Source organism: Perca flavescens, chromosome 3 (assembly GCF_004354835.1).
Source record: "Perca flavescens isolate YP-PL-M2 chromosome 3, PFLA_1.0, whole genome shotgun sequence".
Taxonomy (NCBI): domain Eukaryota; kingdom Metazoa; phylum Chordata; class Actinopteri; order Perciformes; family Percidae; genus Perca; species Perca flavescens.
Window position 1 is genome coordinate 1,453,361 of NC_041333.1, and position 24,645 is coordinate 1,478,005.

At 42.0% G+C, this 24,645-nt stretch overlaps 1 protein-coding gene across 3 annotated transcripts in view; it reads left to right on the top strand.

Annotated features, from left to right (window-relative positions):
- The window catches only part of robo1 (roundabout, axon guidance receptor, homolog 1 (Drosophila)), a 294,093-nt gene that overhangs the window by 107,771 nt on the left and 161,677 nt on the right, over window positions 1-24,645 (top strand). For all 3 annotated transcript variants that reach the window (XM_028573117.1, XM_028573116.1, XM_028573119.1), the window contains exon 3: window positions 20,366-20,455. In XM_028573117.1, coding sequence (XP_028428918.1) covers window positions 20,366-20,455 — 90 coding nt within the window. The remainder of the gene's footprint in view (window positions 1-20,365; window positions 20,456-24,645) is intronic.

The following is a 24,645-nucleotide window of genomic DNA, read 5'->3' on the forward strand; positions in this document are numbered from 1 at the left end:
TTGCATCCCAGCCCATGTATGATATAATCATCATGACCTTTCTCTTGTTAGTGTTTTCTAATCTCGTCACCTTTAACAGCACATAGAAAAAAATGCTTTATCTGTAATAACCACTAAAATGTGATTCCTTTTACCTTTGAAAATGTGTGTGGGTTTATCTCTCTCGTCTCTTATATTCTGAATGTGGCATGCTGCAGTCTGCACACAAAAGTTCCATTTGGCAGCCCACAAATAATACAGTGATATGCATGAGGGCAGCCTGCGGATATAAGTGATAATGTCACCAGCTATTATGTGCTACCTGAGAGTGAATCTCTTCCGCAGTAAGAAAAAAAGCAGAGCTCCTCTCTCTGACAGAGCTATATCTCTACATTTATAGTTCATGTAAGCACACAATCTCTATCCCTCTTGTCTCAAAATCTCAGACACACACACACACACACACACACACACACGTACACTGGCCAGTACATGAACCCACAGTTGGAGTAATACATAAAGTGGGATTTCTGCGTGCATTTCTGTGTGTGCATGTGGGAATGTGATAAATAAAATATCACATTTTCTATTTTTAGTGACAAGTTGTCTCCTTGAGTCCACACAGCTTAGATATGTCCCTTTCTGCAATCCTTTCCTTAACGTCTGTAACTTTACTTGCTAGACAAGTTGAAAGACTACTCAGGAGTGGGTTCGTTGTGTTGTTACAAGCAGAGGTACTGACCCCCTTTCAAAATGACATCATTGTGCATAATTATTACAGTATATTTTCAGTATTCATGCATAAAGATGAGCTTTGGTCCAACTTGTACTTGTACAGAGAGGCCCACCAGTCTCGTGCTGTTTGCTGAGGTGTTGGTTCTCCTCTCTGACATAGCCTCATCCCCATGATGGATGAGGAAGATTATAGGATTTACGGCTGATTTACTCTGCACTGGATGCTAATAGAAGCTACAGAAACACGACTGGCTGCCTCTCAGAATTCAATCAAAGTACAAGACACTTATTTATTTCAGATATACCAAGTACCCAGAGCTTTTCCATGGATATAATTTAAAGTCTGCATATTTTTGTGCTTATTACTGCAAGAAAAGTAAATAGAAATGTAGACAGATATAAATGGTTTGTCATTTGTGTGACAAAAGTGTTAGGGCCTGGAGGACTGTCATGGCAAATGATCTAGCAATGTGCGTTTTAGATGGTGTTTGTTCTACCTACAGTAGAGTATGGTTTGGCCTGGATAAGTCTGTGGTTTCATTTGAATGAATGAGTGAATTGGTGAATTGGTGAATGAGCAAGTTTGTGCTTTGTGTTTGCAACTGTACCAACACTACCATTGTAAATATCAGTTTAAGCTGTAGACCTATTTTCCATGAGAGTTGCACATGCAGGGAAGTGATCTCATGTATCCAATAGATGGCAACAGTGACATGGCGTTGGAGGGACTGGATGAGTGCTACTGAGCTGTGGACTGAATCCTGTTCACAGGATCACAGGCATGTAAGACAATTATTACACATGCCTGTGTAAGGAATGTATGATGCCCAGCACTTGCCCTTCCATATTTAATAATTGAAAATATCTAATCTTAGTTGATTTTAAAAACCTGTTGAAAAAATGTTGCATGTTAAATTATTCCTACTTGCCCTCTAATTTACCATGAGAGGTGTTAATGAGCACCAGTGCCCAGATGTTCCTTTTTTTTTCTTGGGGTCATTCTTTACTTCCTTCATCTAAGCTCTGTTCTTCATCATGCCTTTCCCATTTCTCTCTAGCCAAGGAATTTATTTTTATTTTTATTAACAATAAGCGGAGAATCTCAATTACTGCATGTCACAAAGTCAGGAACAAGGCTGTGGAAGGTCGATTAGAGGTATGATGGGCTGGGTAAGGGGAGAAGGTGCAGATGTTATCAGGGCATGCCTTGGGGTCAGTATCTGAATATTCATCTCACCACTGTGCAATAAATGTAAGGTTCAGGACTCTCGTTATTTGTGGAAAAATAAATATTTTTGTTTCACTTTGACAAAAGACGACATCTGATAATGCATTACCTACTGTAAGTCTGTTTTGTTTTTTGCCAACTTTCAAATCCTGCACAGCAAGTCTCTGTATTCAATTTGAATGGGTATTGTGCAAAGAGACACAGCCCTTGGGTGTTTGTCACGTAAAGGAAAACCACCTCGTATGCTATGAATTATGATAAGAATTGAAACTTTTTAGCAGAGCGAAGTGAAAAAACAGGTGGACAGCGATCAGACATGGTCCATAAATATGGGGCTCTGACAGGCGTGGGCAAGAGTGAAAGCACAGGGATCTAGGATTCTGAGGATATGTAGGATCAAGGGTCATTAAGTGCTGAGGCAGGTCTTCAGAGGTTAAAAATCAAAAGGTACCACTCCTCCGACTCCTTGAGGTTTTATTTCTCCTTTTTCACGCCACTTTCCCTTCAACAGTTTTACAGCCAAATGTTTACGCATACAAACGCCCTGGTTTCCACATCTGGATCTGAGACATAAAATGAAAAATAAAATGCAAAGAAAAAAACCCACATGCTTTTACTTCACTTAACTTGTCATTTATATTCTGTTTTAGTCCTTACACCCCTTAGGTTGATGCCATTCACTTTGTAAACCTTCTACCATTCTGGGCATTTCTGTGTGCTTCCATGCTGAAAGTGTCTCACATTTGCAATTGCATTTGCATAACAGCGTGAGACCACATTCATAAGCGTTTAAAATTGTTGGAGATGATATTAAGTGGCTGCTATTTCATTTATTTATTTATTATTATTTGATTGGGCGTAAAAAGCAATGCGTAAGCATATTTCCATTTATTACAACTAATGTAAGGATAAGGTTTCAGTAAAGTGTGTGTGTAAATATGATGGAATAAGGTGTTCTTGAGGTCAAGGTTGCTTTTTAAATATTAAGCATGAAGTTGAAACAAGTTTGGGAAGCTGATGTTGGGTTAGCACAGTATCATGGGCTGTAAATTGCAAAATTGTATTTATAAATTAAAAAAAAAATACTAAACTAAAAATGACTTTTTTAATGTTGAAATTATTGGAATTATCTACCAAACAATGATATGCTGCTTTTTATGGCACCCAATCTAGGCAGATGAAGCTGAGGTTGATAAATAACTGTTCCTATAGTGAAGAAACAGAAACAAAGACATAATTTATTTTTAATTAATGTAGCATCCATTCCTCCAGTTTGGTGATTTTCTCCGTGTGAAACATTTAGCGGTGTTTGCGAGTAGGAAGCCGGTGAAGTATCGTGTTCACGGCTGCACTGGTAAACCATACTGGTTGGTCAGGGTTTTCTTAGTCTCGCATTGTCAGACCTTCCTCCACAGTGCTGTGGAGGAGGGTCTGGCTAGTCCACACAGCATACTGGCATGGGAGAAAAACGTGCTCTGGTCTATTGGCATTTCTTTAAACCAATCACAATTGTTGTGGGCGACGCTAAGTGCTGGATGGAGCCACGGTGCCTCTGCTAAATAGTCTCGGGAAGGAACTTGTTTTGGTGGAACATGTGGACGTTCAGAAGTAGTTTTAGTCGTGCAACAGAATTGGACAGATAGTCTAGCTAGCTGTCTGGATTTACCCTGCAGAGATCTGAGGAGCAGTTAACCATAGTCCTCACAAATCCATCGGAGGTTAGAACGCCAACACAAAGATAGAGGAAAGGGACGGACATCCGGATTAAATGAGGAACATATGGTGGAATTTCCAGCGGCACCTGAACAATCCCCGGAAGGGGAACATTTTCGATATAGACTAGGGTTTTCCGCACTCCAGGAGGTGAATCTGGACGGGACAATGTGAATCTTTGGGCATATTATGCCGACCTGCATGATGAATTAATTAAAATTAATTAAAAAGTGAAGAGAATACCTGGTTGTCTACACCCTCACCAGACCAACCGTGTAGTTAGCAGTGACAAGAACTGCAGTAAATGTTAAGTGAGCTGGTAAACGGGAAAGGTGAAAATGTGGGTGAAAAAAAACACCCCGTTAGACAAATGAGAACACACATCATATGTTTGCCCTTGGTAGTACAAAAAGTAATCTTCAGCTTTCCTTAGCTATACTCTTCCTGCCATTGTTTAAAAGAAATACTTACTTACATTAAAATATTCACGTTTGACAGAATGAGTTCAATTTAAAGTGCAGTTTGTCGGCTCTTTCATTCCCATTTTCGCTGATGAGACAGCCATTTCTTTTGGCTTTCTGAAATACATACTGTAGGGCATTCAGACATAAATGCATGCATATAGGTCAGCCAGTCTGTCTGGCAGCAAAGTCTTCCATCCAACCACAGCAAAGCTGTTTACCATCCCAACAGCAGACCATCTTTACGCTCAAGGCAGCATGTTGTAAGCCTGTCTCAGATGTATTTTAGTCACGTCATTAACCAGAGGCATTATGGCTGAGAGTTGTACAAGTGGAGGTTTATGAGCAAGAAATGGTCCAGTAGGGACTGGGGGAATTCCTGCTGTGTGACTGTTTGGTGTGATCACTGATGGAAATTCTATATAATTGTAATGCAAGACTTTAAAGTAGCAACTGCAGCTTTCATTTTATGTGAAGGATTATGTTGTTCCTTTTTTATACCTTTTTTCACAATCCTTGGGCTTTTAGAACCCTTTCCCTAAATAAACAAAAACATATTTTCTCCCACAGAATGGTTTTGGAAATCAGCTTAATAGCTATTCCAATTCTGCCTGTCCACATGGCTTCCGTAGTGGCAGATCCACATAAGTGTAAGCACAATCCAGCTGTGTCAGTGGTTGGTCTTCCACGGTGGGAACTGAGAAGGCCTTCGCATCAGCATCCCTCCGTCGCTGACACAGCATTTGCACACATCATTTGCTCACAACAATCCCCAGCTCTGTCTACCAGCATCCGCACGGTCATGATGGAAATACATTCCTCACAAAACACTGGTTAACTGTGAGCTTGTGTTGTGCATCTGTGTGGAGATATTCAAGCCATCTGTTTCCACAACACAGACAGGAGATTTTTCTTTGGGTTTGAAGTCAACGTCAATTGGCATCAGTAAAGGGAACGCAAGATCCAAGGTTGGGTATAGGTTACAGTGGTAATGTTCAGTTGAGCTTCATTCTCACCATATGTGGCCGTCTCAGAATTACACTTCAAGGTGTCCTATCTCCAACAGGTCCATGTGAATTTCTTGGCTTTGCCTCTATTTTAACATTTTTAAAGTTGCTGTAAATAACTATTAAAATGTATGGCATCGTCTTGGTGTAACAATGGTCAACTCTATTATACCAAGATAGAAATATATTGCTGACTTTTATGAGTGCAGTGTGAATAGGAGGAGTAATCAGAAATCACCCACAACTTATGAGTCGGTGAGAGGCCAGCCATGGCGGCGGCACTAATCAGCACTAATGAAGACTGGCAGTGGGGCCTCACACCATAAAACCTAAAATGAACTCCTCTTATTAATTTGCTAATTGGAAATCTGGAATGAGACAAGGTCAGTCTTATTTTACTGAACGGTCTCTTTTGTATCTTCACTTTGAAAAGCCTGTGGGTAAAAGACGACTGGTGATTATCCAAAGTGGCCACTGCATTTTGTTGTGTGTGCATATGTAATTTTGCATTCTCTTCTAAAATGCTGGAGCTATTCAGCATTGAGAATACAGCACTGTTGCAGGATAAAAGTGAAACGGCACAGAAATCGTCCCACACCACATGAAGGCACTATTGGACATATTACCACCAGATGTCTGACACCATGGCATTTGTTCCCCCTCCGTAGCACTCTTGAACGCATGAATGTAACAAAAATGTTGTTGGTGTCTTTTATGATTTACAATGCCGTGGATTTATTGGAATAAAGCATGAAGAGTTGCAATAGACATTGTACTGTGTGCAACCAATTACAATCTCAACTTTCAAGGACAGAATGGCTAGATTCTTAAGAATAAAAGAGCACTTCTTTTTTTTTCATGTGTCCAAGCTTAACACAAACAGATGGCAATGTAATACCCTGCAGTGTAGCACATCAGTCCATAGCTGCAGTCCAGAGAGTCACCTGCCACTAATACATTTGGCTGATTTTGTGTGTTGAAGGGGTGACAGAAGGGAGGGCTGTTTGAGGCCTTGACAGGAGGTGTGGAGAGTTGCACTTTGTCTTTTGTTGCATTTCTTGTCTTTTCGGGATTTACGATCTGCTTCTCACAGCCTCTGGCCCTCGGGTGCCTCGGCATTCCCATGTGTCATGTGACACTACTGCTTTGTAGCGAGCAAAAGTCGTTATAACCGAGAAACCCGTTGCCGGGTTTATTCCACACTAGTAGTTCATGGAAAATGAGTAAGTATTTCTTTATTTCAGGAGTTACTGATGTAAAAGTAAACATCAAAGGAAATGTTTAATTTCCCCATGAAGATGATCAGGGCATTAGTGTGACACAAGAAGAGCATATAAGATAACTGTTGACTCAACTGCATTTTGAATCATTTTGACTGTGACTCGAATGTTATTTAGGGATAATCAAGATAAGAATCAAAACTTTATATAGTCCCATTTGAGGCCACTCTTGATGTAATTTCCATATGAATTATGGGCTTGGATGTCACAGCTGGTATCCCTCCGTTTCCACACATACACACTTGCAGATGACTAATTCTACTGTCTATATGCCGAATGCTGAAAAACTCAATGCTCTTCACAGAGGCCGACTTATCTTACATTGATGATTGTCATAATGAAACATATAAATGAAGTAGAGGGTTAATAAATATGTTGAAAGATATATATCCTCGAGAATGAATTGTGTAAATCTCTTTGACAGGATTTAGTCCTGAAATGAGTTAGAGCTAATGCGTAATGAAATATTATGAATTGTGTTATAACCTATAATTATGTCATCACATGAACACCCTGTGGCATATATCTGGTGGAAACAAGCTTTGATTTAATGAGGTGACAGTTGTAAGGAGGCTGTTTTAAAGATATATTTAAGGTCATATTGTCAGCAGCCATATATATATATATATATATATATATATATATATATATATGTATGTATGTATGTATGTATGTATGTATGTATGTATGTATGTATGTATGTATGTATATATATATATATATATATATATATATATATATATATATGTATATATATATATATATATATATATATATATATATATATATATATATATATATATATATGTATATGTATGTATATATTCACACACACACAAACACACACACCTTGGATTTGTTGGATTGATATATTTTTCTAAAATCCTCTGGACATTTTCAAAAACGTGCCCATGTCTGCTTTACAAGTGTTTCTCTGAATTCCACGGGGGAAATGTATGGCTTAACCTGTCAGAAAACACACAGTCAGTTCACACATTGTAAATCTTGATCCCGCCTTCATCCTGAAGAATTTGGACTCAAAACTTGCCTTAGGTGATACTGACTACATTTCCTTCATCCTAAGCCTTTTTTCACTCGACAACTTAATGCATTTCTGTATATTTTAACACATCATTTGTCTTTCTTTTAGCGCAGCACAACTACCCTGCCAATGTTAAAGATTTGTCTTTAACAACAGACAAGACCATGGATGGGTCTAATCTCAGCTGGCTTACCAACAACCTCTCATACATTCCTTTCCAGTGACTTAGTGGATGTATGAAATGCTGATCCCTGGGTTTTCTGCACTAAAATGATATCACAAATTGTGCATGACTGTTTGACACACTTGAGAAGTGTCTAACTATCCCTATCAATGTCACATAAACCAAAATCAAAGCCATGCCACAGGCTTGCTGACATTTCATCCTTGTTCCCAGCTGTAAACTACTGTAACTTAGAATAGGACAACAAAAGAAGAGCGATGCTTGTCCTGTTAGCCCGCAGATTTGGACCGTCTTCATGGTCCCCTTGTCGTCTCACCGACTACTTTGCACATCTGTGGACATGTAGCAAAGAGCTCAGAGATCCTGGCACAGCCTCTGGCAGTACTGATCTGGCTGTCTACTTAGATTGTTAGCTTTCTCTTCAGGAGTGCTGAGAAACTGGCTGCATGCCTGCAATGTTCTCACCACACATCTTCTCAGGGCCTCATTTCCATCTCCTCTAATCAGAACTCGGCATATTGAGAGCATAAGTTGGTTTATCTGCAGTCTCTAATTGGACTGTGAATAGTTAGCTAGTGTGCTCCAGTAAATTAGCATACACATGTTCCTCCCTGACAAGCACCAATCCGTGGTGGAATGAGAGTGTGTATGTGTGTGTAGTCACAGGGCGAGAGAGGCTGGGAAAGGGAGATAGTGGCTGCTGTTTGTTCAATTTGCTTGACCTCCGTTTAGATGGCGACTGAACTGTGACACAGGCAATCACAGAAAAATGAACAAAATCATTACCTTGAAGTCATTGGCAAACTGCTGTGTGCAAAGTACCTTGTTTGCATGTTTATGAACAACAACCACAGAAGTGCTATCAATTAGCTTCATAATAATAATAATAATAGATTGATAGATAGATAGATAGATAGATAGATAGATAGATAGATAGATAGATAGGACTTTATTGTCTGTGTACACAGAAATTTGTCTTGCAATACAAATGAGCACTAGTTTTAAGCTTCCCCATTAGAAAGTTACTGCAAACACTGCTATATATGAAAATGACAAAAAAACTGTAGTTCTTTATTGGCTTTTTTTTTTTTTTTTTTTTTTTTAGCTCTTTGGATGTCAGTCGGTCAGTCCACCACTGCCAGTCTGAAATATCTCAATAACTATGGGATGGATTGCCATGAAAATTTGTCCAGACATTAGTGGTCCCCAGATGAGATGATAATGACTTTGGTGATTCCACGACTTTTCATCTAGCAACACCAAGAGGTTGACTTTTGTGTTATACTTCAATGACTATTGGATGTAAAGTATTGACATGAATGCATGGCAAGATTTGGTACAGGCATTCATAATCCTCTCAGGGTGAATTGTTTTAACTTTGGTGATCCCCCTGACTTTTCATCTAGTGCAATCATCAGGTCAGAATTTTATTTTGGTCAATTCTTTGGTTTATGACTACATATTCTCCAATGGCAGCTCTATTGTCTATTGTGTTTTTAGTAGAGTACAGGTCAGGAAGAAGCACAGTGTGAAGAAATAATTGCCTGTCAGTGGAGCTATTCAGCAAACATTGCCAAACCGAGATGCATTTACTGTTTGCTCATGTGTTTTGACCATAACACAGCTTGAGAGAAGAAAGAGATGAATAGGTGTGCCTAGTGTGAACTGAAAGCCGGGTGTCATCACATCAAAGACTGTGAAGGATATTCATATTTTCCTCTCTTTGGAGCTCTAATTAAAAACTTTCAGAATTCCCCTTGACTCATGGTAATGGCACAAACAGCCTTGAGACATTTACCAGGTACTGAGGGCACAGCTAAACTTGGGATGATAAGCAACTATCAAGTTTACATCTTTGTTCAAAAAAATTAGCATAATGTTACTCCAACCTAACATTAGTCAAAATGTAAATACATAAACAAGTTTGGGAGACATGAGTCAAGCGGTTAAGGTGACATTTTCTCATTCAAAACTATATTCTACTGGAATATATCTCATTGAACTATAAAAGCTCAAGTAAAATGTTTCCTTGTGCCTGGAAAGTCAGCCTTTGTCAATGGAGCAGCTCCAGAAAATGTTGCTGGGAGGGATGACGGATTGGAGGCTTGGTTTTTGGTCCCTAGGTTTGGGAAAGAATTGTTCACATTAACATATTGATGGAGTTTTCAAAGATTATACAAAAAACATGTGAATTCAGTTTGAACGCTCTTTCCTTACCCTTTGAGTGTGTTTAGAGCACATGTGCCTGATTAAGCAAATCGAAGAGCAGGGAATGGTAACATCATTGTAGTTTGTCATTAATATGCCAGAGCCTTGAAATTAGGTCTAAATGATTTGCTCCACTGCTCTCTCAACTCATTTGCCCTAATCATAAGCCACCAGTATTTCATATACATGACTTTTTTCCCCTCCCTCTGTCTCTTATCCTCTTTGTAATTGGGTTAGTTCAAAAGGATGGATTTTTTTTCAGAAGTAGGACAAGAGAAATTATCAAAAGTATTAGCTGTCTTACTCAGTTCTCCCCCACATGCAAATAAATCTCATGGTATTTGAGGGGAGTGATCGCTACAGTACTTGGAAGAAGCAGGTATTGTTGTGAGGGTGGCTGTGGTGGTGTGGATGCTGACAAGCTGCTTATGAGTCATGACCATGAGCTGCAGATCAAACTGATGCATAACAAGCGGTTCACCTTGGCACTTTAAATCCTAAAAGGTCCCATGACATGCTGCTTTTTGGATGCTTTTATATAGGCCTTAGTGGTCCCCTAATACTGTATCTGAAGTCTCTTTTATATAGACCTTAGTGCTCCCCTAATACTGTATCTGAAGTCTCTTTTATATAGACCTTAGTGCTCCCCTAATACTGTATCTGAAGTCTCTTTTATATAGACCTTAGTGGTCCCTTAATACTGTATCTGAAGTCTCTTTTATATAGACCTTAGTGGTCCTCTAATACTGTATCTGAAGTCTCTTTTATATAGGCCTTAAGTGGTCCCCTAATACTGTATCTGAAGTCTCTTTTATATAGACCTTAGTGCTCCCCTAATACTGTATCTGAAGTCTCTTTTATATAGACCTTAGTGGTCCCCTAATACTGTATCTGAAGTCTCTTTTATATAGACCTTAGTGGTCCTCTAATACTGTATCTAAAGTCTCTTTTATATAGGCCTTAGTGGTCTCCTAATACTGTATCTGAAGTCTTTTATATAGACCTTAGTGGTCCCCTAATACTGTATCTGAAGTCTCTTTTATATAGAACTTAGTGGTCCTCTAATACTGTATCTGAAGTCTCTTTTATATAGATTGAATGTAATACCGCACCCGCTGCGCCGATTCTCCGACCAATCTCCCGCTCCATTGTCCCCTCACTCGCGAACAAAACCCCAAGGTACTTGAACTCCTTCACTTGGGGTAAGGACTCATTCCCTACCTGGAGAAGGCATTCCATCGGATTCCTGCTGAGAACCATGGCCTCCGATTTAGAGGTGCTGATCCTCATCCCAACCGCTTCACACTCGGCTGCGAACCGATCCAGTGAGTGCTGAAGGTCACAGGCCGATGATGCCATCAGGACCACATCTGCAAAGAGCAGCGATGAGATCCCCAGCCCACCGACCTGCAACCCCTCCCCACCCCGACTACGCCTCGATATCCTGTCCATAAATATTACAAACAGGATTGGTGACAAAGCGCAGCCCTGGCGGAGGCCAACCCTCACCTGAAACGAGTCCGACTTACTGCAGAGAACCCAGACACAGCTCTCACTTTGGTCGTACAGAGATTGGATGGCCCTGAGTAGAGACCCCCTCACCCCATACTCCCGCAGCACCTCCCACAGTATCTCCCGGGGGACCCGGTCATACGCCTTCTCCAAATCCACAAAACACATGTAGACCGGTTGGGCATACTCCCAAGCTCCCTCCAGGATCCTTGCAAGAGTGAAGAGCTGGTCCGTTGTTCCACGACCAGGACGGAATCCGCATTGTTCCTCCTCAACCCGAGGTTCGACTATCGGCCGAACCCTCCTTTCCAGCACCTTGGAGTAGACTTTACCAGGGAGGCTGAGAAGTGTGATACCCCTGTAATTGGCACACACCCTCTGGTCCCCCTTTTTAAAAAGGGGAACCACCACCCCGGTCTGCCACTCCTTTGGCACTGTTCCAGACTTCCACGCAATGTTGAAGAGTCGTGTCAACCAGGACAGCCCCTCCACACCCAGAGCCTTGAGCATTTCTGGACGGATCTCATCAATCCCCGGGGCTTTGCCACTGTGGAGTTGTTTGACTACATCAGTGACTTCTGCCTGGGAAATCGACGACAATCCCCCGTTATCCTCCAGCTCTGCCTCTAACATAGAGGGCATATTAGTCGGATTCAGGAGTTCCTCAAAGTGCTCCTTCCACCGCCCTATTACCTCCTCAGTTGAGGTCAACAGTGTCCCATCCTTACTGTACACAGCTTGGATGGTTCCCCGCCCCCCCTCCTGAGGTGGCAAACAGTTTTCCAGAAGCACTTTGGTGCCGACCGAAAGTCCTTCTCCATGTCTTCTCCAAACTTCTCCCACACCCACTGCTTTGCCTCTTTCACGGCAGAGGCTGCAGCCCTTCGGGCCCTTCGGGCCCTTCGGTACCCTGCCACTGCCTCCGGAGTCCTCTGGGATAACATATCCCGGAAAGACTCCTTCTTCAGTTGGACGGCTTCCCTGACCACCGGTGTCCACCACGGTGTTCGTGGGTTACCGCCCCTTGAGGCACCTAAGACCCTAAGACCACAGCTCCTCGCTGCAGCTTCAGCAATGGAAACTTTGAACATTGTCCACTCGGGTTCAATGCCCCCAGCCTCCACAGGGATGCACGAAAAGCTCTGCCGGAGGTGTGAGTTGAAAGTCTGTCGGACAGGGGCCTCCTCCAGACGTTCCCAATTTACCCTCATATCATCACCCAATTTTCCCAATTTACAGAGTCTTCCCCCACCCCCTGACCCAACTCACCACCAGATGGTGATTGGTTGACAGCTCTGCCCCTCTCTTCACCCGAGTGTCCAAAACATACGGCCTCAGATCAGATGAAACGATTATAAAATCGATCATTGACCTTTGGCCTAGGGTGCTCTGGTACCAGGTACACTTATGAGCATCCCTATGTTCGAACATGGTGTTCGTTATAGACAATCCATGACTAGCACAGAAGTCCAACAACAAACAACCACTCTGGTTTAGATCAGGGAGGCTGTTCCTCCCAATCCCGCCTCTCCAGGTGTCTCCATCATTGCCCACGTGCGCGTTGAAGTCCCCCAGCAGAACAATGGAGTCCCCCACTGGAGCCCCATGAAGGACTCCAGTCAAGGTCTCCAAGAAGGCCGAATACTCCGAACTCCTGTTTGGTGCATATGCACAAACAACGTCAGAGTTTTCCCCCCCACAACCCGCAGGCGTAGGGAGGCGACCCTCTCGTCCACCGGGGTAAACTCCAACGTAGCGGCGCTCAGCTGGGGGCTTGTGAGTATCCCCACACCCGCCCGGCGCCTCACACCCTGGGCAACTCCGGAGAAGAAAAGAGTCCAACCCCTATCCAGGAGTACGGTTCCAGAACCGAGACTGTGTGTAGAGGTAAGCCCTACCAGATCCAACCGGTAGCGCTCCACCTCCCGCACCAGTTCTGGCTCCTTCCCCCACAGAGAGGTGACGTTCCACGTCCCCAGAGCCAGCGTCTGCTGCCCGGGTGTGGTCCGTCGAGGCCCCTGACCTTCACTGCCACCCATGTGGCAGCGCACCCGACCCCAGCGGTTCCTCCCACAGGTGGTGGGCCCATGGGCTGGTGCTAATACTGTATCTGAAGTGTCTTTTATATAGGCCTTAGTGGTCCCCTAATACTGTATCTGAAGTCTCTTTTATATAGACCTTAGTGGTCCCCTAATACTGTATCTGAAGTCTCTTTTATATAGACCTTAGTGGTCCCCTAATACTGTATCTGAAGTCTCTTTCCCGAAATTCAGCCACGGTGCAGAATTACAGCCACTAGAACCAGTCCCACAATGAGCTTTTCTTAGGATGTGCCATTTCTGTCTGTAGCTATTGAGGAGGAGAGGGGGGGGCAAGGTGGGGGGTGGGGGTGTGGTCTTGACCAATTGCCACTTTGCTCGTTTGAAAGCGATGATGTCTCTCTCTCATGGGTGGGCCAAATTCTGTGGTCGGGCAAACAGAAAGGGGAGGTAACTTTTCTCCTTATGACCTCATAAGGAGAAGATTCCAGATTGGTCCATCTGAGCTTTCATTTTCTCAAAGGCAGAGCAGGATACCCAGGGCTTGGTTTACACCTATCACCATTTCTAGCAACTGGGGGACCATAGGCAGGCTGGGGGAACGCATATCAATGTTACAAAACCTCATAAAGTGACATTTTCATGCCATGGGACCTAGCTTGGAGGATGCTTTCCTCAGCTCCACCGGGATATGAGAGCAAGTTCAGGCTCCTTACCGGCTTTGAACTTATTTGGCATCTGTGTTGTTAAACAAAGCTGAGAAGCGAAGTTTCAGGAAGGCATGATAATACGCGTTACATAACGTAAAGGTGTGGGAATGAGATATCCGTGGAAAGTGTTTCACAAAAGCCCTTCTTTCAATTGAGCATGCTCACCAGATACTTTACAATGTGAGCTGCTAACTCACTGTGTGCTTGGCACTGAGCAAATTGCATAGAAGTTCAGTCAAGTGACCATGCAATATTAAGCACCATTTAAGCCAATCAGCGCTATTTGTCCTGGAACTGTCTCTCTGTTTTTCTTTTTGTGGTTGGTTGCTGAAGCCCTCCAAGCATATCTATCAGTAAGTCAATTGGCACATATTTCTTCTCTGACATTAACTTTTATTTAACCATAATCAACCAATCATGCATTCAGAGATGAGTCACATTCCAACCTTGAGGATTGACGTGCGCGTATTTACTGTGGGTTTTGTAACCAACGAAACTGTGTTTGGGAAGAGATATAGTTCACACGACAGCAGTGTCTGTCAACAAGAAAATCCTGTGTGCATCCATTCATTCACAAACTGGCAAGTCTGATTAAAATGGCTATGTGTTTGTCATTGCACTGATGAGTCCTCCAGCTGCAGCAATGAGCTATACAACTGTGACTGTTAGGTACATCAGAGGGTTTTGTGGAAAATATCTGCAAAATCAGTTGTTAACATTAACTGAAATTTGCTTTTCACTGCAGTTCACCCATGGGAACAAATATAGTCCTAATTATTGCAGTTTGTCACTATTACTATTGAGGCTAGAATATTATGTTGAAAACATAATAGCAGTGTGTAAAATTAAACAGGTGCTGGGACATAATCACATTTTGCTCATTCTTTCAGTAACACACACAAACCTCTGAAAAACACATAAAATGTGTGCATAATGTTTTTCAACATGTAAGTCATACTCATATGGCATACTAATAAATCAGTCTTTTTTTTTACTGGTTGATAAATTGTATATTAATCCTTGGTCACGGCATAGGCAACCATAATGTGGACATAAAAGGACTTTTTTTTTATTAGCAGGGTCTGGCAGTGTGACCTAAAATATATGCAGTAATGATACATATCGTGGTATAAACGTTTTTTCCTTCTAAGTGATGTATAATATGGTACACAACTCTGGCATAGTAATTATTCTGTGCCTGGAGTTAAAGGTATCATCAATTAGCTATTAATATATTTTACAGTGGAGGCAGTATTTCATATGTGATGAAAGTTAAGAGCCAGTCGTTCTGCAGACCTGATGCCAACAAGAGTGAGTGTGTGGGTGTGTGTGTGTGTGTGTGTGTGTCATTTGCTTCCCTTTTTAACACAGCTGCCACACAACTTAGTGACTTAGTGTTTTTTCATACTGCATATCCAGGGTTATTCTTGCCTTTACAGAATAGTTTGACATTTTGGGAAAATGCTTATTCACTTTCTTGGAGTTAGATGAGAAGATCAATGCCTCTCTCTTGTGTGCAGTATATGGTACATATTAAGCTGCAGCTGCTTAGCATAGCTTAAAGACTAGAAACAGGGAGAAACACAGCTAGCCTTTTTCTGTCCAATGGTAACAAAATCCACTTACCAACACTTCAAATGAACATCTTATTTGTATCCCTTATCACATTTGTTTAAAGGAATACGCCACTGTTTGTTGAAAAAGGGTTATTCACCATCTCCTCTATATTTATATAGGTGGGCAAATGCATTTTTGTATCAGTGCATGCATTGTCTTAGTCCTGCGCTGCCACAGCTAGCTTAGCTTAGCGTAATGAATGGAATCCTTTGTTGCCATAGCTAGCTTCCTTCTAACGAGACCTCTCCAATTCACAAAAATGGATGAAATTGAAATCGGTCAAACGTGTTAGCTTTGTATAAGACCATAGAGTATGTGTTATATAAATGCCATAACGAAATTCAAAGTGTAAATATACGCAATGTATGTCAAAAGTCTAGCCGCTATGTTTCCCCTTTGGAATGAATGGCAAACAGAGCTATAGCTAGCTTCCTCCTAACAAGACATCTCCAATTCACAAAAATGGATGAAATTGAAATTGGTCAAACGTGTTAGCTTTGTAAGACCATAGAGTATGTGTTATATAAATGCCATGACAAAATTCAAAGTGTAAATATACACAATGTATGTCGAAAGCCCATGGAGCCCTGCGGGCTGCCGAATATCTCTGTGCCCAAGTAGCAGTGTTTGGGCTGTAGCCTACTTCCACCCAATGTAGTCCCAAGTCAATATCTGCCTAGGAAATCGTCTAGTCTTAATCTGCATTGCTATTTTTACTCGTTGTGAATACGCAGGCCACAAGAAGTAATTAGGTTTTGTTTTTGTTGTTGTTGGGTCACTTTTACTCACGACATGCTAACGGCAACAAAGGATTCCATTCATTACGCTAAGCTAAGCTAGCTGCGGCAGCACCAGACTAAGACAATGCATGCACTGAGACAAAAATGCGTTTGCCCACCTATATAAATATAGAGGAGACGGTAAATAACCCTATTACAACAAACGGTGGCGTATTCCTTTAAGGAGTGCAAAAATATAAAAATGACCAGTTGTGGTTTTACTGGTGGTTATGTGTTCTATTTGAAGTCAGTTGCAGTAACATCCTGGGCTCTTGTCCTCACTGTTAAATTAGTGAGCAGTGGTAGGCTGAGTTGGACTACATAAATTAGCAGGTATACAAGGGTTTTTTAAAGGCGGGTAGACTCTTTTCCTTGAGTATGCCTCACTCCGTTTTTTTTGGTTGTTTTTACTAAAAGTGAGGTGATGTATGCATTGTGGTTTTCTTTCTAAAGCAATACTAAGGTTGGTGTTTGAGTTTTTTTATTTTTTTATTTTTTGCAGGCAGATGCACAATATCCTTATTCACACTCCATGTTATTCGTCTCCAGACTTAAATCTCAGGGGCTTTGTGGTTAAATGTGGCTGTTGCTGCTTAAGAGTTACAGCTATTTTAAGAGTTATAGACAAAAATGCTTCTCCACTTTGACTTCTTCCTTTTCTTTTTTCCTGCAGCAGTGTGCGCTCACTGCATGTGTATTATCTGAAGGCCTGATTAAAACTCCATTAGTCATGCAGAAAACAAAGAGAGTGCAATCAAAATGGAAATGAGTGTAATGGGGGGGTTTTGTACGGTTTGTCTTCTTTTGTCTGTCTTCAATAATTGCGAGCGCTATTGAATCCAGGTTCAAACTGATTAAGATACTTTGAAGATGGTGTTGAGTTGTACATGAAGGAGCAGGGACCTCATTTAAATGTTCAACTTTCAGAATGCAGTCCACTAACAACAGAAGTGAAATCTTTCAAGTTGGCTTTGCCCCACTACTGGCTTTCTTGTTGGCTGTTCCTATTTTCTCTCTGTCATCGGACAAGAAGTAAACAGATGTTAGGGGAGAGCATTTTCCAAGAAACCAATTTAATCATTTAAAACTGCTTTAGGTCATGTTACAGAACTATGCTGCCTCTCTGATCAGGCTGTGTGAAGGAACTTGTCCTACAGCAAACAATCAGTCAGTCCTGTTAACAAGCCCCACAGTCAGACTCCCACACTCATCATTTTAAGTCTCATCCATCACTTTATACAGGCTGCCAAGGCCAGAGCGCTGCTGCCAATACATGACAAGATAACAACGAGACAACAGCTAGCCTCTCCGGGTTCTTCTTCTACATCTATTAGGAGCTCCCGTCGTTTGTCAAACTAAACATTCTTGACTACAGGGGCAATAAGGTAGACATCAGGTTTATTGCCATGTCAGGTTGTACAGGGGCTTGTGCTGATTGGATCCACATAGCCACAGTGTTGCAAACAACCACTCAAGTCAAATCTAGTTAGAGTATACTTCATAATTTATGACTACAGTATAGAAACAGGGCCGAAAGCCTGCAACGGCACCCTGTGGATTGATCCATGAAGAAAGGCCTGTGACCCAGAAAAGAGGACATGCTCTCATGTTTGAGAAGGGCTCGAGGCCAGGACTTATAGTCTGGGGCCCAGTAGGAATGACTGGAGGGGGCAGGCCTGCCTTTGTATCTTTTGGTAAGAAGTCGCTTATCTGCACATGTGCCAGATTAATTAGGCAACAGGGGAGCTGGGTGTACTGTTGAGGTTTAAAGCGGGTAGTGAGGCAACATTGGGGTCCCGACTTTCTGACGCCCAGGGGCAGCCGGGTACACCACCTGTTAATGAGCTCTGAAGAGGTCTCTAATTGGACCTCTGACTGTGGACTACACAGGGCATCAGACATGAAGACATAAATAGCAGATACAGTATATAAGGCTTGAGGGCAAGATAGGCAGAATACACTTTGTCAAGATTTGGATCCTAATGGTATTATTTATATTGATTAAATTGTATTATTAGTTTTGATGAGGCCTCTACCATTTATGAAGTGACTTTGTCCAAAATGAACTTTAATCTTCATTTATATTAATATTTATACCAGTATGTTCAGCTAATCAGTTTGTCAAACTATTGTGTAAACGTTGAAGACATTATACACCTTATACTTTGTATTTGATTTGGTTTGTACGTGGTTGTTAGGGTTAGTAGCATGTGTACTTTTTGCAAGACGAAATATAAACGAGTCCTTGTTTTCAAACATCTTTGTATTTTGATATTTGTTCCAGCCTATGACTGCTGTCAGTGCCAAGATGTTGCATTTCCTTCTTAATTTGTCTGATTTGAAGAGATTGAAATCACACTATATATATCTGGTGTCATGCTGTAAGTGTCAGACAGTACTCTGCGTGATGTCTGTGTTTCTTCATGTCAAGCACGTCCTCATCTCATGCGTTATGTGTATCATTGTACTTCATTCATCTGCATGACTCGGAGTAACCTAGGTGCTTACTTAGTGTGACTCCGATGCTCTGCTCTCCTGTAGTGTTGTCAGTCAGACACTGCTGTTTGGATAAACAGACAGGCGGAGAAGTGCCACATAATAGGTTTGGCCCAGCATGAAGCCCTTTAACTGTCACATTAATTTGCAGCACTACAGGAGCAGCGGGGGGGGGGGGGCGTGGGGGGCATGATCACTGTATTTTGACTCTGTCTTTTTTGTGTGTGTGTGTGTTGACTACTATTGATGAGATCAAAACTGTTGTAAAGTGGGATTTGGGGTCATCACTGTGTTTGAAAAGTCTGCATAGATTTGTGCTGTCAGTTCTCCTATGGTGGGAGGGGCAGATGAAGTGATGGGTCACCCTCTTCTTCACACTCCGGTGATCTAAAGCACTCTCCGATGAACAATTCTGTCTACCCGTCTGCTGTTTATCAGAAGTGATGCCAGATCTCATTGAGGAAACAGATACTTCCGACAGACTGCCACTCAGTTAGCTAAAGGGGTTGGATGCTCTTTGATTATGATTCCTTTTCCCTCCCCACCCCAACCACCCAGCCCATATTTACCCTCTGTCAGTGGACCACAAAGAGTATGGGATGGCCGAGCCTGATTTATTTCACACAGAGCCATCATAAGGCCACTGTTGGCCCCCCTTGTCCCCCATACGCCATGCACACCCTGGCCCTCTTGGCCTCTCTTTTTCTCGCCACCCCACCCCCCCTCCCTGTCCCGCCCTCACACCTCCTGTCGCACACACTCAACCTGTCACTCCACAGAAGACACAGGCACAAAGACGGGCCCAAATCAAAAGGAGCTGATTAGTAATTAATGGTGCGTCATTGTATTTGTATCAGGACTGTGTGTGTGTGTGTGTGTGTGCATGCAGAGTGGCGTTGTCATTCATACAGAGTGTGCCACGGCCCTCCCTCCTGTCTGCCCATGTGCTCCCTTAGGGGTGCAGCCACTTATGGCTATTGATACGGTAGAGATGACTCTGTCTTACACCCACACACTTACACTCAGGCCCAACACGGGACAACATAACAACTCTCCTGCTGAGCCCAGGGAAACAAAGCTGGAGACTGAGTCAACTGATGGATCTATACCCAACCACTGATTGACTAGTGTCTGAAATTATCACTTTCCCCCACACACCTGGATTAGATTGTGGATGTTTGCTTGTTTACTGCAATGTGGGTGTTTGGATTCTGCAGCCAGAGACAGAATTTACATGGATGGAGCCCGGCACTTCTGTGTGCGTTCGCTCTCTGCTTGTGTCAAGGATGCAGAGGGCTGGAGGTTTGGATCGTGGGTGGGGAAAGTGGGCAGAATGCGTCTAGGTTCTCAGTCCCTGTGGTGTTATTGTTGACAGAGACGGGAGTCGCTCAGGATGGGGCCAGCGAAGGGGCAACACCAGCTCCCACCACCGAACACGAAGATGACAACTCTTTGGGCTACACAGGTACTGCTGCTGCTTTCTCATGATACTTCATGTGTCCTTGCATACATACATGCCATTGGGAAATGGTGAAGAAATGACTTAAGCTTATTTAGTACATTGGATCAAACTTCTTGGTTAAAGTGCACTGAAACAGGAAATAGTTTTCAGATTTACAGACTTTCTTACATAATCAAGCAAAGCATGTGTTGTATATAACAGGTATACAACCATGTTGTGTATATAAGCCCTTTATTGAAAAAAAGTCATCAAAGGCATTCAAAAATGCACTTTGGGAGCCAATTGTTTATATTTTCCTAAACAGAAATCCCCCCACAGTTGAAAATTCTTTAAACTGAATAAATAAGCTTCAATGTCAGAAAATTGTTTCCACGTGTTTCCATGGTAAATATATATTCAATCATGATCTTCATGTTGTGACTGTTGCTTAGAGTTTCACAGTTTTGAGTGTTGAAAGAGGAGAATTGTGGGAAAAGTAGGCACAGAGCGCCACTCCAAATGTTCATGGAGCCGATATCTCCTCAGCCCACAGAGCTCTGTAGAGAAATGAATCACCGGAAACGGGGTCCTCACCTGAGGGACCCCGGGACTGGCTCACACACACATGAGCACATACAAAGGATTCAGGTCTGGAGAAAATTAGTGATGACGTGTGTTTTTTATTTATTTTGGGGCTCTTTCCCCCAGAGTGATTGTAAAAAGTGTTCTCAGTATGTTATCCCAGCGAGGAGACGTACCTCCCTAGGTGATTTACTGGACCTCACACAGCTTCAGGAAATCTTGTGCAGAAAAAGGAAGTCCAAATTAGCTGCCAAAACAGTTATAAACTTCATCATTGTGTGTGGTTGGCAGTTCTAGATTTCATTTTGCCTGAAATTCAGAAAATAAACAACAAAACCATACAATTCAAGCTGATTCAGCATCACGATGCGCCTTTTATCAGTGATGCCAAGACATTTTGAAAGTTTGAGCCCAAACAACTTTTAGTACAGGAATCTTTTAATTATGCTTTGAATGAGGATTTAAAGAGGAAAATCATGTTATATCTGCCTCGCTGCATTTGGGTTCCATCTTTAGAAAGATAAATCTATCCGGTGGACAGTGCCAGGAGTTCATCTTTAATCTGGCCATTTAATCCCATCTGGGCATGAAAATGAAGGAAATCGATCTGGCCCATTCAGTGAATTGGAAATGAGACTAATGTGTCCTAATACCTCCGTCTGCCGCAGATATGGGCAGCTGCCAAAGACTCCATTTTCAGAAAGCGTGACTCACTGGATGGAACGTGAGGATAATCTTGACAGCTGCCAGTTTTAGCTCAGGTGAAAATGGAGTGCACCTTCAAGCGCTACAGTGAAGTGAAGAGTCTTTTATGTGCCTGCTTGTGTCTTGTCATGTGAGCTCAGTAACCCTCATGGAGAAAGAGGTTCATTGATTTATGAGTAAGTTTCATTGTTTATCTGATCTCGCTCTTAGACATGACATTGAGGAAGAAGGGTGGTACATGTATGTCCTTGTCATCCTTCCACCATGAGCTGTTGGTGCGTTTAACTCTGAACGGATATAGATGTATTGAGTTGAGTTTAGAACTTTGCATCAATGTGACTAATGCTGTACCCCGACCTATTTTTACTTCATATAAAACTAAAAACAGCTGGCACAATAGGCAATGACACGGTAATGTCACCTGGGATTAATACAGCCTACTGTGAATTTTATAAGGAACCACATGCTGACCTGAAGTTCGCAATACATCGAAAGTGTTCTTTATTGGTCCCCCCAGACATTGACTCTCAGCCAGCTCCAAATTGTTTCCCGATATCAAAGAGCTGTGCACAGAACTTCACATTCATAATAAATGAGACTGACCTGTGTGAAGGCAGTGGATTAGAGAGGCATGCTAAAACTCTCACACTTACACTTTGCTAGCCGCTGCTTGGCAGACAGACACACACAAAGGAGACAGGTCTTTGGTTCTTCTGCCTCGACATGAAAGGCTGAGCGGGACTTCAGAGAGCGCATCAGCGCTCATATCCTCCCTCTCCGCTGACAGCTACCATAGCGTTTGTCACAGATCACAAAGGACGGCAACTTCAGAGAGCTGCTCTATTTGTCAGGTTATGGAAGTAAAGATAGGGAGAAAGTGAGGGAATTTAAGGTTGCCACACAGTCACCACAGATTGGCTGCAGAATAGAAAGGTCCAGACTACTGGAGTACCATATATTATTCTACTCTCAAAACAGTCGCCCCTGAACATCCACAGCAAACCATTCACTTTACTGATGCTTGTACAGATGGATGCGTGATGTGAGAACAGTCAGTGCCGAACAATCGCAAAGATCGGATAGAAATCAGAGAAAATATTCTTCAACACGTACAGTACACAGTACAATGCGGGCTCTTCCTCCACATTTCTATAGTGAAATATGAAAGGTGCACAGCCAGTGATGAAGATGAAGACAATCTATGTTTTATTTTAATAATCTGTTCACAGTTACACGCCTTATTTATAAGCGATAAACTTATGCGAAAAAGTGCTGATTGAAATGCTGCAGGACATAAATGATTCAACATCACATATTCTAGTCAGTTTGGATTTTGTCCTCATTTTTTATAATATTACAGACTCCGACATACTGTACATCACATATAACTGTCTTAGTTTTTTTGAAATGGCCAACATTTTAGCATGCTGACATTTCTCTCAAAGAATATAAACAAGCCTCAATGGAGTTTGACCACTGGCTGCTATGGTAAGAACCCTTAGCATCACTCAACTATGAATTCAGTGTTGTGTGACACAGTTCTGTCAGCTGACACTTTGTCACTAAAGTACACATTAGCTTTAAGCCTTATTTATTCTTCAGTAAGAATATGTCATCCAATGTGCTATACAATTCAATATACAAAGTGTTAGTAAGCGCTGTCTTGGACCTTTTGGTTTTTGTAAGGTTGCAGCTATGATTTAAATGTGCCATTACAGTATTTATGTAGAAGAGCTTAAACTGTTGAGAATAGGGTGGCAAGTTGCCCCAAAACATCCATAAGAATGGTCCAATGCTTTGGTGATACATGTACAGATAGATTTGAATGGTAAATAAATACGTGTGCCAAGTTTCTTTATGCCGACACTCAACCATGTATACACATCTAAAGGTGAGTAGAATAGGTAATAGGTAACACTCCTATATTTGATTAGTATATTCGCTTAGTATGTACATTTAGCATTGGAAATATTGCTCAAGCACTGTGATAATGGAGGCTAAAAGAAGCTGGAAAAAACATTGTCAAGTCTTTTTTGAAAAGCAAAAGAAGAAAATAGCTAAAAAGGAGTTTTTGCTAATGCTGTCCACTGTTGCATTTATATTTATCTTTTAAATATTTTAAATGTATGTAATATTGACCTAGACCGCTCAAATCTAAATGAAAAATGTCTTAGAGCCTTACTAAGTTACACTGCCATTATTAATAACAATATGAATGAAACATTGTGAGAGCTTCACAGTCTCTCATTGTACACCAAATAACACTTTGCTATCCTGTTCACAACAGTCAAGCTTTTAATAGGAACTAAAATCAGCATATAAAATCCTGTTTTATTGTTCCATTGTGCATGCACATCCAAAGTCTAGCTTGAGAACCGAGATGTTGCCTACATATTGTCCTCATATTGTTGAGGTCTAGTGGGTGCAGACCAGGTGCCTGTTCTCCCCTTATTGATGCCGAGGTGGACTGGTCTGTGTCCGGGTACACGGCACTGACAGCTTTACCATGAGAGAGATGGAGAGCTCTAGTCTCTGTTCGTCTTTTGCTCTCATTATTAGGCTGTTGCACTGGAGTCCCCTCCCTGAAATCCAATTTCCTTGACATTGTCCCCCCCCAAATATATTACCCAAGAGTCACCACAGCATCAGCATGGCACGTCTCCATGACACTCGCTTATGTTCATCAGTCTTAGTAGTACCATGGTAATCATGATACAGGAAGAAAAAGGAGTGCTGCATGCTCAGCTAGCTGCACTTTCACATATTATCCCCTGTACAGCAGCAGCAGCGGTGCAGCGATAGAGACAGATCTCTGGCCACGCCTGGCACAACAATTCACTTGAGATATCATTATATTATAACCTGCACTAATGTCCTACACGCAGCTTTCCCGCAGCCTCTGTGCTGCTGAGACCAGTTGAGTTTTT